General features: G+C 42.7%; 1 protein-coding gene across 2 annotated transcripts in view; it reads left to right on the top strand.

The window, feature by feature from the left end:
- Positions 1 to 19,072, top strand: part of LOC124615269 (retinol-binding protein pinta-like) — a 189,462-nt gene that overhangs the window by 147,594 nt on the left and 22,796 nt on the right. For both annotated transcript variants that reach the window (XM_047143012.1, XM_047143013.1), the window contains exon 3: positions 844 to 1,003. In XM_047143012.1, the coding sequence (XP_046998968.1) occupies positions 844 to 1,003 (160 nt within the window). The remainder of the gene's footprint in view (positions 1 to 843; positions 1,004 to 19,072) is intronic.

Genomic DNA, 19,072 nt, shown 5'->3' on the forward strand with positions numbered 1-19,072 from the left:
GTGAAGTGGTCTGAAGAAAGAGGAAAACTGAAAGAATAATGGAAGAAAAGCAAAAGCAATTGAGAGGGAACTGAACCTACCGATTGTTCCATGGGTTGCCAAACCAGAAGCGTAAAAAGCAGTTATATATTGTTAGTCACTGAAATGAAAAATAAAAAGCAGATACAACGTTTCAAGCATGTGGAGCTCTATACATACGAAACACACTCTAAAACATAAATTTAAAAAGGCTAAAAAGCGATGCAACACGAAAGTGTCATCTGAATGGGTAGGTGTGATGTATATGTACAGACAAACAAATTGTTACAGTTTCAGAAAAGACGGATGATTTATTCAAGAGTAATAGCTTCACAAACTGAGCAAATCAAAACGTGTCGATCCACCTCATGCCCTTACGGAAATGATTTGTCCCAGGGAGAAACTCGTGTTCCCCCTCAGACCTGTTTCAATTCTTGGAAGGTCACATTCTCGGATTCCCCAGACTTTACACAAAAGGTGATGGCATAACTTTACTCTGAATTCCGCTGCTCCAGCTTCATAACACACAACAAAAACATAACTTCACTGATGGCGCTCTCAAAAATCATGTGCTGGGTGTACGGAGCTACAACTTAGACAGGGTCTGAAAGCAATGAACACACTGCCTACACAAGTGGAACAACACAGCACTGTCAGATCCCCTGCAGTCTTGCTAATCTCATTACTTTTCTCACACACCTTGTAGACACTGCCGCCAGTCTTTGACTGCAGTATCTGTCTTCAGGTTGAAGCTATTAATGGAATTATGTTTTCTGCAATGACTGGCTAACCCTTTGTAATAAATATTATTTCCATTGGTTACAGATGACGCCCACATCGAAAGGATGTACATTCACTGCAAGTGTAGCACAGAGAAGGTTAAGAAAGGGTTGGATGCCTACTTCTCAATGAGGAACAGGTATCCAGAGATCCTTATGAATCGCGACCCTTTGGGGCCTGACATTAAACACACCACGAAACACATGTAAGTTCCGACGAAATCCATATCTCATTTCAAAAGCATGAAAATTCTTTTACCATCAAATACTTATTACTGTGGTAACAGATTTTAAAATCCGTCTTTGCAGCGACTGAAAATGTTTGTTTATTTTACCATTTTTTGAGTCGTCAGTCTTCTGACAGGTTTGATGCAGCCTGCCACGAAATTCTCTCCTGTGCCAATCTCTTCATCTCGGAGTAACACTTGCTACCAGCGTCCTCAGTGATCTGCTGCATTTATTCCATCTCACTTTTTGCCCTCTACAGCTCCATCTGGTAGCACGGAAGTCATCCCTGATGTCTTAACAGATGTCCTACATACATACGTACATGTCCTACATACGTACATACATACTTCAAGAGATATGACGTCACAAACAGTGAGTTGCCTGAAAAACTAGGTTTTGCGGGAAAGTAGCGCAGAATACCCAGTGTTTCAGAATGATAGAACTTACAAGGGGACCGCGCCTATTCGTCGTCACCGATTTCGTCCAAATTTATGGTAGGCGCAGGGTTATCGAGAAATGAAAGTGTTGGATCCCAGATGGGAAAGTATTTACAGAAAAAGTAGCATTTAAAGCGCGGGTCGGACGAATCATGAACCATTTACGTCATCGTGGCTTCCAAAGAGCGGTTCTCTCTGCAGAAACAGTAGAGAATGGTTTCCGAGGGTCGTAGTGTCTAGACCCACCTTTGTTAGACAATCACCCCTGAGTGCAATCAGACACTGGCTAGTCCCCTCACCCTCGCCCCCCTCCCCCTCTATCTGTTTTCCCTCCTCCACCCCCACATTATCACCAACCTATTATTTTTATTTTTTTCTGCTGGTTTGAAGCGGCCCGCCACGAATTCCTCTCTACATCTCAGATTAGCAACCTATGTCCTCAATTATTTGTTGGATGTATTCCAATCTCTGTCTTCCTCTACAGTTTTTTGCCCTCTACAGCTCCCTCTAATACCATGAACGTCATTCCCTCATGTCTTAACAGATGTCCTATCATCCTGTCCCTTATCAGTGTTTTCCCCATGTTCCTTTCCTCTTCGATTCTGCGCAGAACCTCCTCATTCCTTACCTTATCAGTCCACCTCATTTTCAACATTCGTCCGTAGCACCACATCTCAAATGCTTAGATTCTCTTCTGTTCCGGTTTTCCCACAGTCTATGTTTCACTACCATACAATGCATTACTCCAGACGTACATTCTGAGAAATTTCTTCCTCAAATTAAGGCCAGTATTTGATATTAGTAGACTTCTCTGGGCCAGGAATGCCCTTTTTGCCATTGATAGTCCCCTTTTGATCTCCTCCTTGCTCCGTCCATCATTGGTTGTTTTACTGCCTAGGTAGCAGAATTCGTTAACTTCATCTACTTCGTGACCCTCAATCCTGATGTTAAGTTTCTCGCTGTTCTCATTTACTCTACTTCTCATTACCTTCGTCTTTCTTCGATTTACTCTCAATCCATATTCTGTACTCATTAGACTGTCCATTCCATTTCAAAGAAGCTTCTAAGAGAATTTCAAGGACATTACATGTATGGGACTTAACCAAACTGTACCAAGATAGCAGCGCCACAAATCACTGTCCCGCCATGAAGAGGAGAGGTTCCAGAAACGCTTGCCGCAAAGTACACACGTAACTCAGGTACAGATAATATGTTTACATCACGGCTAACCAGTTGCTCGAAATGTTGACCTTAAGCACTGCTACACGCTGTAAAGTTGTTCTGAAGAAACAATATTGCACACTGAATTTCATGTGAAGTTGATGGCAGCAGAAGCCCTTAGTATAAGGCGTTTCATGCCTTCGGGAGCCATCAATTTTTACTAATAAGGCTCTTGTTTTAATTTCCTATACAGGTAAAAGTCTGATAAGTGTGCAGACCATTTTGCGTTCCCTGCACGCCCGTTGCAGTCCTCTCCAAATGATCTCTTTAGAGAGTCTGTCATTACGTGTGTAGAATGGGAGGGACATCCGTCATGATGGTATCACGCCGAGATATTTGAGCGCATTTCGATTTCATCAATAAATCTGGAAACAATAATGCACGCCGATATATTTGAGCGCATTTAGATTTCATCAATAAATCTGGAAACAATAATGCATAAATAACACGTACCAAACTCTGATAGAAGAAGAGCGTTGTTTTCATCCACCTCTTTTAGTCAGCGTGGATTTTCAGCCGATAATTAGTACATATTGCGAAGATCACTTACCCGTGGTTTGAAAACGATGCTTCATCCTCAAACAAAATTTTCGTACTAACATTTGGAGAACAGTAATCAATTTTGGAAGTCATTGACTTGAAACTGTACACGCAGCGAAATGTGCAGAGAATAAAATGAGACGGAATGTAGTATTCGCAGAATGATCATTTGATTGGTCCCTCTTGCACTTCGGAGATGCCTCTTAGTGACACTTGCATTGTGTGGTACTGCTACTAAAATAATACTTTCAATTCCTACACGAGTTGCTCTTCTTTTTCCCTGGTGTATTGTATTCTGCGCACTTCCAGTTTCTAGAATTATTTCCTAATGTTTCCAAAGTGAGATCGTGAGTGTTTGCCACGATCTGGATACCTTTCAGCATACGACCGAACCGCTGGTATAATAGTTTGGCGGCATTTGCCATGGATGATATTCACCTTTACGACTGCCGTATATATTGCGACTGCCTCAATAGCTTTATGAGCAAGTTATCTGATTGCTACAACAGTAGAACATCGACTGACGGACTTCAAGCGCACAGGTAAACATTGGTACAATACCTAAGTTACGTGTTTGTTAACATTTGGTATAACAGCGCAGACGTTATTGGAACCTCTTGTCTTGACAAAGGGACAGTAGCCTGCGGCGCTGTTCTCTTTATACTACTTCATCAATTCCCATACATGTTATGCTGTTGAAATTATTTTAGAAGCTTCTTTAAAATGTCACAAAAAAAATACAAACTCGGTGTCGTAATTCGGCATCTATAAACGATAAAAATTACTTGCGAAAGTAAAAAAATTTAGCATATTGTCCGCTATAACTGGACGAAAACCTCAGCCCGGTATATTTATTCATTCTTGATATATTATGGAGAGGGGGGGGGGGTCTGTCGTAGATGTCTCGCCCTGTATACAAAAATTGACTCTCTGCCGCCACTCTCTTACTGGCTTGTTGACTTCCCCTCTCCCTTACTCTGCAACACTTCTAGCTGAGAACACCTGCAGGTTTCGTTCCTGATGCTGCCTCTGCCACCGAGACAAGAACTTTCAGGTTAACTTTTATTTATCTGGATATAGTGGAAGAATGTTAGTTAGGGCAGCAGATCCAGCAGACTCCATCAGTAGCATCCCACCATTTAATCTTGTAATCTGTTTGACGTAACTGTGTTGAGACTAACTTCGTTTAGTGCGGATCTCTTAGGCTGCCAACTCAGCGGCGAACCGCCTATAAACAGCAAAAAAGCCGACAACAGTTAGCTTCCACAACGCTTTCGCAGTACCAAGGTTACCCGGCGGTGTTGGCGGAATGCTGACACGTAGCTGACTAGTTAAAGTACCCCAGTTCAGGGCCGTTTACTCTATCGCCGCTCTCTAAGGAAGCACCGGTTCCGTGAAGCGGGAGCGCTGATATATACTGGTGTCATAACGACAAAGTGACTGGCAGTTAGTTGTGTACAGGCCAGTTACCACAGCAACAACCAATCAGAGCACGAGTATGGTCGCACAGTTGTCATATCGCTCTGCTAAGACAGCTCCTGGTCGCTGGTCTGCTGCGGGCGACAATGACGGTCTTTCAACACAACTGTTGTGATTCGTTCTTTCACGCTGCAGGTTACGTCACAGAAACAACTACCAGACACTAATCTGATGACGTATCTCTTCAACCAATTTTGTTGTTTCTTGCTATTATCGCTTTCGAATGTTTTGTTGATCAGATGGCGGCATTGTAACTGCAGGACGAATTGTTGATCAGGTGCTCAGTGCTTTGAATGCAATCATGTCCTACAGCGAAAACATTTCAAACTTAAAATTTTTCAAATACATGTGAAAATCGGGGATAAATTCAGTTATAATTATACGGTAAACTTGGACAGTGCGTTCGTAATTTTGATTAAAAAAACACGCAACACAGTGATAACAACATGTTTGTTCAAAGCAATATTTTGTGTTACACAGAAAATTGTTGGCATTCATAGTAACTAGGTAAGAAATATTTAACGTTTTAGTACATTTATCATACAATTCTATCTTAAACTTATTCTCAATTTTGGTTTCTTTTTAAAAAAAATTACTGGCTTGAAATTTTTTCATTGTAGGGCAACATGGCATTCGAAGTATTAAACAGCTGAATAACAGTACGTCCTCTAAACAAATTGCTGCCAACTAATGATGAACAAAATGTTCATCATGACTAACAGCAATAAATATGTGAAAGAAACATTTCTTCAATTTAGCTGCTTTTAAAATATATAATAGAGCCACAGAATCCGAATGACGTCATCTACTGGTGAAATACCTTTTATACTTTGTTTCTCTGCACCGTACGTTTATTTTACGGAGTATGTGAAACTATCTCCGTAATCACATAAGAAAGTGATAAAATTATTAGGATCCTGCAAAGCGGACTCAACACTACACGTTAACAGCGGAAGTGTGAACATAGCACGGAACAGCTCTGCTCCTGTGATCGGAGCCATATTGCACTTCCGCGCAGCGGTGAACCCATTGCTCTTTCGTGGTCTACTATCACTCAACAATTTATTCTCATGCAGGCACAGAGTCTGGCGCAGAGCAGGTTTTTTTGTCCAGTCCATGAACCACTCAACGGCATGAAAGGAAGGCCAAGAACGACAAAATATTACTGCGCGATGTTTATGTCCGAGACGCGTCAGTTAGTATGGCTCTGAGCACTATTGGACTTAACTTCTGAGATCATCAGTCTCCTGGAACTTAGAACTACTTAAACCTAACAAACCTAAGGACATCACACACATCCATTCCCAAGGCAGGATTCGAACCTGCGACCGTAGCAGTCACGCGGTTCCGGACTGAAGCACCTAGAACCGCTCGGCCACCGCGGCGGCAGTGATGGACAAATAGAGGGAGAAGAAGGAGAAGATGGACCGAGACAATAGTAGAGGGGGATTAGGGCGTATATCCATTTCCTGTATCAAGTAGAAACGTGCGCTTTCTCTTTTGCTACTATCACATTTAACCAGATTGAGCCACAACAATGTATGGCCAGGAACAGCTAGCAGAAACATAATGACAATTAGTTTCCCTTCAAGGAAATACATTGCGCTTTTCCTTTCCAGTAAAAGGAAATTCAGATTTTGCACTTATGCAATGTATTGACCGCTGATGCAAACTTCTAATCAATTTATCGTATGTCTCACCTACCTTCATCCTCCGCACATGGACCATTTAATGCTTTGGCAGTTTTTCACCAGTTTTATTTCCTTTATTTCGACATTTTTGCTGTGTGTCTCTTGGATCCTAGAAAAACCTATGATACCTATATTTGTTCTGTCGGCAACATTACGATCTGTTCAGAACACTCCACCACTCATGCAACCCCTGTTAACAACAGAAGTGGGCCAGATGGCAAATGAAAGATTTCTGTAATGATAGTGTCGAAGCGGACAAGATCCGAGCTGCCTTTGACGGTTTTCTAAAAGACCGACAAGCAGCTCAACACTAGTCAACACTAGCGAATCCGAACCGAACACGACAGACTTCATCTCGCTCGCGCTCGCCTACTGTCTATACGAGAGAAAATTGTCGTTCGCTGGATGTCGTTCGCTCTGGGTAAACCACACTTCGCGTTTTACACAGCTTCTGCCCGCTGCCTGTTCCCTGGTGCGCCTTGCGTCCGTGAGCAACTTCATATAACCTACGGGGAGAAATTATGACTCTTTGATGTCATACAGTTAATCATACCATGCCTCAATGGACTCTTATTTTGCCAATGATTCCACCCTACAAAATTCCGTTAATCTATGCTTGCCTTGCTAAATGTGGGTATTAAGAAGAATGCACAGAAGAATCTGCAATACATTTGTTGTTGTTGTTGTTGTTGCTGCTGTTTTCAATTTTAAGACTGATATGTTACAGCTCTCCGTGCTAGTTTATTCTGTGATAGCCTCTTCATCTCTGCATAACTACCGCAACCTACAGCCATGAGCCAAAACATTATGACCACCTACTTAATGGCTTGTTTATCCATTTCTAGATCGAAATATGAATCGTGATTTATTTTCAAAGAATATTCTTAAGAATTTATTTTATTTACTAGCGATTAATCAAGAACATTAACACATTTAATCACACCATGCAAGCATGGAAGTAGTTGCCAGGGAGTAACTGATGAATTCATAACCTAATTCCTTTTAACAAATGGGAATTTTATTCACTTTAATAGTGCCTAAAAGCATTTTTTTAAAGAAACAGATTTAAAATTATAATCAGAAAGCACCCTCTAAATATCAAAGTTACAATTTATTCAGGGGCAGAAAGAAACAAGTTTCGACTGTATGAGGTTTCGGGGAGAGACCTTGCCGCTCCCTTTTGACATGGCCGTAGTTGCAACAGCTCACAACAGCCTCTGAAAGTCTACACTGATGCAAATCTGCAACACACCAATTGGTTTAAACTAAGAGTTTTAACAATTTACACAAGCACACAAACTATGCACCCCCCATAGGAGGAATGGAAATGGTACAAAACACTAACAATTAAAATATTAACCTTGCCACCGAAGCTGCAACTTGATTTTAACTTCTAAGAAAATTCTTACGGTGAAAGGGTGGCAACTTTATATACTAAAATTATCATTTAAATAAAAGTCCATGAAATGCAATCTTATATAAAATTCTACAAGGTTGGCCAAACAATAGTTAAGATGCTCTACAGTACACAGATACCGCCTCTCAAGATCATAGGCAATATTATCAAAGTTACCAAAGATTAAAACATATTTCAGGTATTCGGCCGTTACCTCCCAAGCAATCCGACAAACATGACAGAGGCAGCTACTAACCTACGGTAGATTGATAGGGAGATTACCGAACAACCTGAACCGCAGGTTTCTCTAACCCGCCCCTACTCCACAAGGGAAAAACGGACCACCCAATTTATAAACAACTACCTTCCCGCGGGTGGGAAAACGGAGAAGAAAGGTGGGTCGATCCCAAAGCAAAACGGCTGGTGACCTTAGTAAGAAAACAAGTAGAATTTAACAAGAGTAAATCAAACAAGATATCACCAATCACTTCTAATAGATTGCGATTTCTCGAGAACGCCTGGCGCAGCACCCCCAAATCGCTCTTCCGAACCGTCCGCTGCCAGCCGCTTCAACGGACGCAGGAAGGCGCGCCGATCTCCCGTCTCACGGCCTCTCAGCTCGCACCGGTCAGATCGATGTCGTGGGTAGACTCCCGTTGCTCTCGTGTCGACCGCGAAGCCACTACCCCTCGTTGTACGCCGCGGCCCACTGGACTCACGTGGCGACCTCACATGCGCCGACGCTCAAGACCGACAAGTCATCTTGTGTCTCAGTGCGCGACCGACCAACCAATCGATCCAACCGCCAATCACCACTGCCTGAGCAAACTCGAGCAGACTGACGCCCTAACGCGCAGACTGAGATGCAGGAACTAAGCCCCGACCGAACGACCACTCGCTGAGTTCTCTTACTGGCGGAGAGGAAAGACTCTCATTTTGCCGGCTTTAAAGGTTGATCCGCACGACAGACATACTAGCACTCCGAACGACAGACAGACACTAACTGCCTAACAAATGCGGACGAGAGACAGACTAGCAAGCTGGGCACGAGAGACTGACCCAACCGACCGACTGGCGAGCTCATAGCGCCGCTTAAACGCACGTGAACAGGCAGCCTTTCCCCTTTCCCACCAGACACCAAAGCTGCGATTGCCACAGCGGCGCCACCGCCAGAAACGGAGGGCGACTGCTTCACACTACGCGCTGCGGCGCGCTCTTCAAAACAGCAATTTTTACCACGACTCAAAATACATCACTGGTTCTGCGTACGACGGATCCGACATTTTGTTGGTAGGTTTGTGGAGGTATTTGGCGGTAGATGTGTACGCACAGGTCATGTATTCGTGTAGATAACGGGCCGCCGACTTGCGTACTCGATGATGGACTGAAGCATGGCTCTGCTCCGGAACACGAACAATTATACTGCTGAAAAATTACATCCCCGTCTGGGAAGACATCAAGCATGAATGGATGCAGGTGGCCCGCAGCCATCAGCATGCCTTCAAAATGGCTCTGAGCACTACGGGACTTAAGCATGCCTTCGACTACTTGGACAGGTACCATGCAAACATGTCTCCCATAGCATAATGGTGCTCCCACCAACCTGCATCCGTGGCGCACTGCACGTTTCGAGCCACCGTTTAACTCGATGTCGGCGTTTGTGGACACGACCATCAACCTAATGTAGCAAAAATGTTTCACCCGAAGCTCCGATACATTTCCATTGATCGACGATCGAATGCCGATGGTCCTGTGTACATTGAAATTGACGATGTCATTGGATCAACATGTTAAAACGTAGAGGTGGTCTGCTGCGGAGCTCCATGTTCAACAACATACGATGGAAGGTGTGCTCCGAAATACTTGTGCAAGCACCAGTATTGTGTTCTTTCGGCAGAGATGCAACAGATCATCATCTACCCCACTTTACAGACCAGATAAGCCTCCAAACCCCGCCTTCCTGAAGAGTCATGGACTTCCAAACAATTATTGCCTAGTGGTAGTTTCACAGTTTTTCTACGTCTTTCCGTAGGTTCTAATGACAATAGCGCTTGAATATTCGACCAGCTTCGCCATTTTCGAGGTACTCGTCTACAGGCTTTGCGTAATAATAACCTACCCTCTGTCAAATTCGCTTATCTCAATGGATTCCCAATTTTCCGTCTCTACTGCGCTTACACTCTCTTCATAGCGCGTCACGTGCCAGCAACGTCACCAGGGGGCATCCACCCTCCAGGTGGGCAGTGGTCGTAATGTTTTGGCTTACAGTGCACATCCGTTTGAGACTTGTTACTACGTTCAAGACTTGGTGTTCCTCTACAGTCCCCCCCAACACAAGCACGCACTCACGCACAGACACACACACACACACACACACACACACACACACACACATACACACATTTTCTTCCATTACCAAGTTATCAACTCCTTTATTGGGCAGGATGTGTACCGTCAACCGACTCCTTCTTTTAGTCGAGTTGTGTCGTAAATTTCTTTTTCTCCAGTTCGATTCATTACCACCTCTTTTGTTATTCGATTTACCAATCTAATGTTCAGCATTCTTCTGTAGCACTCCATTTCAAAAATCCTCTTCTGTCTTCTTGTCTGAACTGCCTATTGTCGACATTTCACTTCAGAACTCTTGTTAAATATCATCAGAAGACTTCCTAAGACTTATATTGATATTCAAGCTGTAAAGCTCCACGTTCTGATGGGCTAATCGGGACCAACCGCCGTGTCATCCTCTACCAGTGGCGTCACTGGATGGAATATGGAGGGGGCGTGGTTTCAGCCGGTGTCGGCATTCTTGATCTTGGAGCCGTTACTTGTCACTCAAGTGAGATCTTCAGTTGGCCTCATGAGGGTGAGTGCACCTGGTACTAGTTTTACGAACTAAGGAAAATCCTCGACAGTACCAGGTAACGAAATCTCTCGTCTGAGACCACTCAGTTACAGGCATGCTAAATCGATATTAGATGTTAAGAAATTCCTTCTTTTTTTTAAAAAAAATAAATGCCTTTCTTGTTACTGCCAATCTAAATTTTATATCCTCTCCACTTCGGTCATCATCAGTTATTTTACTGCTTAAATTGCGAAACTCATCTACTACGAACTTAGGATTCTCATTTTCCAATCTAATTATCTCTCTATTTAATTCTATTACACTTCATTACCCTTTTGTCGGTGTTCTTTTTATCTCTTCTGAAGACACTGTATAATCCTTTCATCTATTCTTCCAAATTCTTTGCCGCCTCTGACAGAATTACAGTGTCAATGGAAAACGTCCAAGTTTTTATTACATCTGCATGAACTATAATTCCCTTTAAAACTTCGCCTTCGTTCCCTACACTATATGCTCAATGCAAAGATGAAATAACGTCGGGAAGAGGTTACAACGTTGTTCAAAAAATGGCTCTGAGCACTATGGGACTTAACATCTGAGGTCATCAGTCCCCTAGAACTTAGAACTACTTCAACCTAACTAACTTAAGGACATCACACGCATCCATGCTCGAGGCAGGATTCGAACCTGCGACCGTAGCAGCCGCGCGGTTCCAGACTGAAGCGCCTACTGAAGCGCCTAGAACCGCTCGGTCACACTGGCCGGCTACAACGTTGTCTCACTCCCTTTTCAACGATGCCTTACCTTTCATATCCATCGACTAAACAGCAGTCTGGTTTCTGTACAACTAATAGGTAACATGTTCCCCGAATTTTATCCCTGTTACCTCCAGAATTTTAGAGTGTAGTCCGATCAACATCGTCAAAAGCTTTCTCCTAATCTACAAGTGCTATAATCGTAGATCTGCCCTTCTTCAGTATGTGCACTAGAATAAGTCGTATGGTCAGTATTGTATCACGTGTTCGTACTTTTCTACAGAACCCACTCAGATCTTCCTCGAATTCGGCATCTGCTACTTTTTCTATTCCTCTGTAAATAATTTCAATCAATATTTTGAAACCATGATAAGCTATACTGATTGTTCGGCAGTATTCACATCTGTCAGCACATACCATCTATAGAATTAGATGTTTGAGAGTATTTCGCCTGTCACACATCTTGCACACAAGATGGAATAATTTGTCATGGCTGGCTCTCCCGAAGACATCAATTATTCAGAAGGAATTTCATCTATTCAGGGGCCTTGTTTCCACTCAAATCTCTCTGTCAAATTCTTCTCACATTATAGTGTCTCCCAGGGCATCTTCACCTGCTTCTTCTTCTATGATACTGTCCTAGAGTTTATTTTTCCTTATATAAACACTATATGTATTCCTTCCAAGTTTCAGCCTTCTGTACCATACTTAGTATTCGCTTTCCACCTGAGCTCGCGATATTCATACAGCTGTTTCTCCGTCATCCAGTGTTCTCTTTGATTTTTCTTGTGTGACACCTACCATTCCCCTAGCTGTGCCTGCTTCTACAGCCTTGCATTTGTCTTCTAGCGAGTCCTGATTTGCGGTTCCGCACTTCCTGTCAGTCTCATTCTTAGACATCTTTATTCATTTCCCTTGCTTCTTTTGTTGCATTTTTATATCTTCTCCTTTCGTCAATTAAGTTTGCTAACTTATCTCCTATGGTATCCAGAGATTTCTGCAGGGCCGTGTCATTTTACCTATGTCGTCCTCTGTTGCCTTCCTTATTTCATTTCTTAAGGCTAACCGCTTGCCTTGTCTTGCATTCCGTTCTCCGTTTCAGTCCAAGGGTGCTTGATGCTCCGTCTGAAACGTTCAGTAATATGTGGTTCTTTCGATTTTTCCACGTCCCACCTTCTTAATTTTCTACTATTTTGCAATTTCGTAAATTTTAGCTTAAGTTCATAATTAATAAATTCTGGTCAGAGTGCACATATGCCCACTAAAATCTGGTTTCAAAATCTATGTCCTTCCGTTATATAATCAGTCTGAAACCTTCCAGCGTTCCCATGTCTCTTCCACATAATCAGTCTTCTTTCACACTTAAACAAAGTCTTAGCGATGATAAAATTATGCCCTTTGAAAAATTGTAACAAGGGGCTTTCACTGTCATTCCTTGCACTTAATATAAGTTCTCTTACTATTTTTCCTTCTCTTTCTGTACCTCCCATTTATTTCCAGTCACTCAATTAAATTTTCGCCTCCCTTAATCCTCTTAATGATGTCCTTTATCTCATCCACATTCTTTCATCTCTCCATCATCCACGGGTCTAGTTGGCGTATGAACTCGTACTGCTGTGGCAGGTGTTGTCTTCCTGTCTATCTTGGCTACAACAATGCATTCACTATCCCTACTTGCATTCATGTTTTCTTATTCATTATTAAACCTATAAAAATTTATAAATGTTCTAATATAGCCACGCGATTAAGGGATCCAACGTCCTGCACTCCAGTCCGTAGAATGTCATTAGCCCTTCATTACTTGGATGAGTAAAGAGCCAGTTATGTTTAAAAAAGTGGTGTTTTCCATATTGTTGCTGATTATATGTCAATAGTTTTATTTGAGGTACCTCATAACAGTGGAACACAGTGTATTTTCCAAAGTCCTAGTACATATCGATATGAACGACATGGCCTTAAAGTGCAGCGGACTACCTCTGTTTCTTTTCCTGTGTATTACTGTGACCTAAGAAAGTTTCCAGTCTTTAATCAAACGAACGATTGTTTATGGTGGAGCTTATTCATCAGCCTACTCTGAAAGGAATGTAATTGGTATACAATCTGCTCTGAAATAGTTTGCTTCAATAAGTGACTCAAGTTCCTTCGCTACACCAAGAGTATGGCATGCAGTGGGGGTGTCCCTCTTTTATGTATAAGATTTGGGTCATTTCCACATGTTGGGGAGGGGAGGTAGCGGCAGAGTGCATGCAGAATAACGTGGCGAGTAGGTGCACAGTCATTTGGGCATGCGTGGGGAGAGTGCCAGTGTTGAGGGTTGTGTGTTGACCATCCAAAAAGGTCTACTGTCAACTTTGCTTCAGTTAGTATCTAAAAATAATTCCGCAGAAATGTAACTCAGGCAGCGATTTATTTTCGGTTTTCTTGTTTACCATTTTTGTAACTTATGGAGAAGCGTCAGGGGCGAATTTTTAGTAAAACCTACATTTCTCTTCTTACCATGTAAAAATTTCTTTCTTTTACCAAAACACAGCGGAGATTACACAGGATCATCTCACTATCATGTTGTGCAGACTCAATTCTGAAAGAATTCTGAAACAGCAGTTCATTAATTTTAGGACTCGAAGATCCGAGAAAAAGTAAGGTCAACAGCTAGTGAAAAACCTCATCCACGGTACAAAAATAAATGTGTAACGCTTCATTTATTTTGTTCCAAAGCCCACTGCATTTCTCATTTCAACAGCTAATGATGGCCCTTCAGAATTACATTCATTTGACAAGTCTGTTGTCAGTGGTAGATAATGAAGTTTTGCACAGTAACCACATGGAAAATATTCTCCTCTTTGTGTGTTATAATTTGCCCAAATATGATTTCAGTAGCTCCATCCGTTTGTGAAACATTAGGAATACTGTGGATATTTCATTCTGGCGTTTTCATTGGGACACGCGACCGCTGATGTGTGTGTGTTACATCGGACTAATTTTCTCGAGATTGGTGGCAGATACAGACCTCCATACAATTCTAAAGACGTATTTCATAATATGGCCCAATCGTAAAATCACATCTACCCTTACTTTTCTTCACAAACTTTTTCGCGTAGTGTCTTACTTAAATGCAAATACCACAATAACTGTGACCAGTAACTAAATGTTGGGAACTTCACCATTAAGCTGAAATATAAAGCCGTAAGTAACGCAAAAATGATTTTTTTTTCGTGAATAGTTTCCGTGAAATAGTTTGAGAAAGATTGCAGGGCGCGCGCCTCGATTCTACCACCATGGTATGTCACCGACTGGCTGAAAGCAGGCAGACAATGTCAGCTTCAGCTTTCGAAGAAACGAATGAGTTTTCCCAACGATTTGGACGAAAACTGTTCACTGCGCATCGGCCACTGTATTGTTCACGGACTATAGTACTAGGGGTAGTGGTGGTTCTCGGACACTCAGACTATATCCACCATCCCAGGACATGTAAACATACATGAAGAGACTTGGGCTATGTCTGCCATGTTTCATTTTTTGTTGGAAGGGGTAGGGACAGGTTCTTATACAAATTATAAGGAAAAAATTGAAATGAAGTCCCATGCTTCTTGACAGAGCTTAGGGGAACGATGCAGGAGACCCACACCGCCGTACTAGGCAAGGTCCTAATAGAGGTAATGGGAATTAACGGTTCTTATGAGGACGACACGACAAGACCCAGTTACCTTGGGGCAGGTGGAAATCCCTGCGCCCGCCGGGAATCGAACCCAGGACCCTGTGCTCGGGAAACGAGAACGCTACTGCTAGACAACGAGTGGCGGCCAGTTACAAAAAGAAGTATTCCATATTTTGAGGGATGGCAGTGCTGACCAAAACAAGACAAAAGTGTCCAGTAAACATTTGCTCTAAAATGTATACCTTAAGAGCCATGAGGGCGTACTTATCTTCACTACTGTGATACACACCTCTTGTACTGAAAGTCCCTTGCTCTTAAGAACGACCTACACAATGCAGTAAACAAATGAGGACACATACTTCGTTATTTTCCATGAATACAGTCTGGTACCGAGCGCCGTGCGTCTCGAATCCGCGCCAAACGGCATGGACCTCAGTTACCAGTAGAAGTCTCTGCAGCTGTCGCGCCGTAAGTCGTGGCTGCGCACGCTCGTGGCCCGCGTATAATGTAAAGGCGTCGGCACACGGACCGTGCTGTCGAACGTTAACGTTCAGCGTGCCAAGTTCAACGTGCTGCTGAACGCTCAGGAATGATGTGACTTGTGCATACGGTACGTGGACCCTGACGTGGTATACGCGATCGCAACGCACTCCAGGGGCAGTTGAAGGACGTTTCAAGTTCGTAAATCACAATGTTTGCTCAACGGGCGCGCGTAAAATTCCCACTTTAGCTCTATTAAAACGCACATTTCCTCCATCGTGCACGAAAAGGAAAGTACCATGTCCACTCAATAAGGACGCAGGTTTGTTAAAGTTCCATTACAAACAGTGCGGTACAAATTTGGAATACTTCTCCGCATAACAGAAACATTATTTCATCATTCCCACATTTTGGTAAAACCCCAAGGTCAGTGTTACTTGATCACTGTTCCTACCCAGTAGCAGAATCTTTGAAACTTGTGAATTACGAAGCGTAAAAGAAAAAGCAGCAAAATATATTTATACAAGTAGCGCAAGCTGTCCTGTAGATTAAGCCAATCGAACAAAGTCACCCCTCAAAAATGTGAACTTATATTTACATAACATCAAATATTATAGTATATACTTATATTAAACTAATAATAAAGTATCAGAACCTAATTACACCGCGAATGTTAGGAAAGAAATTTGGAAGTGGCAAAACGCGAACCCGCGCCCTCACTTACAGATCAGTTTTTGTTTTTTTTTTTTAGTCTCGTTTTGTCCGCTTTTGTTCGTTGCATCTGCTCGGGGCGGACGTCGTAAGCCATCCGTTTAAGTTCGTTGTTGATCGATTAGCTCAGTTCTTTTATTACAGAGGGCTTCCAACCCTCTGACCGAGCACGCTGAGCTACCGTGCCGGCGAGTTCAAGCCACTGACGCTACCCATTACGCTAAACCAACATCACGCCCTGTGAATGTAATCAAATTGTTGTACCCTTGCTGAAAACCTTACTCGTAGCTATGCTACTATTTGGAATTTAATTATAACAAATTGAGGAAGAACAGTGCGTTTTGGGTGGAACTTCAGTGTGTCGTTGCCATAGCCTACTCTCATAGCACAAAAGTTGCAATAATTCTTTTGCCACGAATATGATGTTTCTCATTATTTTGTTGGAACGAATCACACAGTTAACAACGGGCTTTCCAGTGATTCTCAATTTGCTGGTGCTCAGAAACGGCATATATACATATAGGCTTGAAATGAATGCCAATATGGCGCCTTACAACTCTGTACCGAAGGCAGACGGCGTGCGTGTGACGTAGGTGGCGTTGTGCCATCTCATTGGTCAACGCTCAGACGCACGCTCAGGATATCTGACACGCCAGATATTGCTCTGCACGTTCGGAAAGACTCCCGAACGTGCTATTTCACGCTATGACGTCAGAAACTCGGCACGCTCAACGCTCAACGTTCGGATGCACGGTCCGTGTGCCGACGGCTTAAGGGCACCAATGTAGAGCACGTCGTCCCAGAAGCCAATAGCGACGTACCCTATCATGTATTTAATCACCTGCCTCTCTCTCAGCGAGGCCGTCTGATAGTCGCGTGAGTCTCTAGATATCTCGCATACAGACATCGTGTTTACTTATTTCCGTGTACTAGTGGACGTTGTTGATTTCGTGAGGTTTTCGCTTGTGACCCCGTTACTTCCTGCTTGTTGCTGCTCTTGGTGTCTTGCTCAGTCGTCTGTCGTTGTGCATGTCCATCGTTTCGCGTTCGTCCATCTTCTTTGTTCGCTCGCAGCTCCCGTTCGGTCCCGCCGCGCTTTCGTTCACGGCCACCCCACCACTTTTACGGTCGCGGTTGCAACATACAGCACGCAGCGAATATCTGTTAGTGTTGTTACTGTGAACTGTGATCACCGTTCTGGGTAAGTACAGAGCATACCCCACAACGGAAGCAGTTTGGGGTTAGATACGTTTGTGACATATTTTTGCTTTACAGTGTTATCTTTGCACTCACGAGCATAATGAAAGCGTGTTATTCTACACGGGCAATGGCAAACGTAAGTTTGTCTTATGGTCTTGCAAATGGAAGCAACTCCCGTGCTCGTGTCCTGTATCTTGAAAAGTGATACATTAGAATCTCTGCTGTTTCATCAGGAATGGGCAAATGATATTCTCGTTCTGACGGACTCGAGACTTTCCGATTCGCCATAGCATTCGATACATTATTAAGTATGTTCCAACAACTACGTGACATTTGAGTCAAGCGGCACGAGTGCGAGGGATATACAAGAAATTATGAAGTAGCCACAACAATAAGCTATAACTTTACTTAAAATGTAACAGTTTTGTGAGCAAAGGAGGAAACTACATTAAATTTTACGCTGAACAAAGTCCTACTTCATTTGAACAAATTTAGAATAGATTTCTCATAGACTACCGGTATGTATGTAAATATAAACATTTATGCTGATTTTTAAGTAAAGGTAACAGACAAAGACGAATAGATCATATTATTAGTTTAAGAGAGGCGTTAATGGTTTACCGCGTACATTGCAAATGAGCATTTCAATCACTGTTCACTTACTAGAATAACAAATAAAAGCTTTAAAAAAAATTAAATCAGCTTTAAAACAAGATGGCAGGATTCAGATTAAACAATCAAGGTAATTAATCAAGAATTAAAATGCCGAACAAACGAAATGTGTCGTAATAAAATGATTCAGTTCTTATCGCGAGAATGAATTATAGCGGCAAGAGCCATCATGGAGACAGAACCAGCTGTCGACGCTTGATCGCGAGACGAGCGAAACCTCGACATTTGGAGAGAAATCGCTGTGTAGGACGATGTTGTTCGCGGTGTCTCTTAGCTGACTTTCGAACAAAAGAGTTTCCACTTAACTGATACTGCTGGCGAGCCCTCGACATCCGCTTCGTTAGTCTATGATCCTTGAGCATGTAGTCCAGTAATTGGTGTCGTCTTGCTGATTTCCTTGACCTTGAGCGCCAGTTGTGAATGTAACAGGTACGCTCTGTGTTTGCTGAATTAATTCCGATCTGTGCATCTGGGAAGAAAATAAAACACGCTGCTTTCCATTAGCGCGTGCCTTAACTTCATGTCATAATGTTTGTTACATGCTTTGGCAACAGTTTCCAGATTTATGATACGCAATCGCGGCGCTTTTCACGGTATTGTGCAGTAAATCATTAGTACGTGGTTTAACCCGAACAATAAGTGCCTCGAGCAAATGTCTACGCAATTACTTCAATCACATGGCGATCAGCACACCATACATTCGTAGTTAATGTTCTTCGTATAAATATATGACACGAAAATGTGTTGTCATATTTTGTTTCATTCCATAGTCTGTGGTATGCAATAAGCAGTTTACGCTGTCTAAAATCGAAAACAGTATCTTTACGGTGTGCACACGGCTTACCGGTCCGCACATCAAGGTTTTATGCTTAAGGAGTCATTTCGAAGTTCCGGCAAACGAGCAATAGGACAGGTAAAATCACTACTTCTGGAGTCGCGGTATATTCCAAGATCAAAAATATAAC

This window comes from Schistocerca americana, chromosome 5 (assembly GCF_021461395.2).
Source record: "Schistocerca americana isolate TAMUIC-IGC-003095 chromosome 5, iqSchAmer2.1, whole genome shotgun sequence".
Taxonomy (NCBI): Eukaryota; Metazoa; Arthropoda; class Insecta; order Orthoptera; family Acrididae; genus Schistocerca; species Schistocerca americana.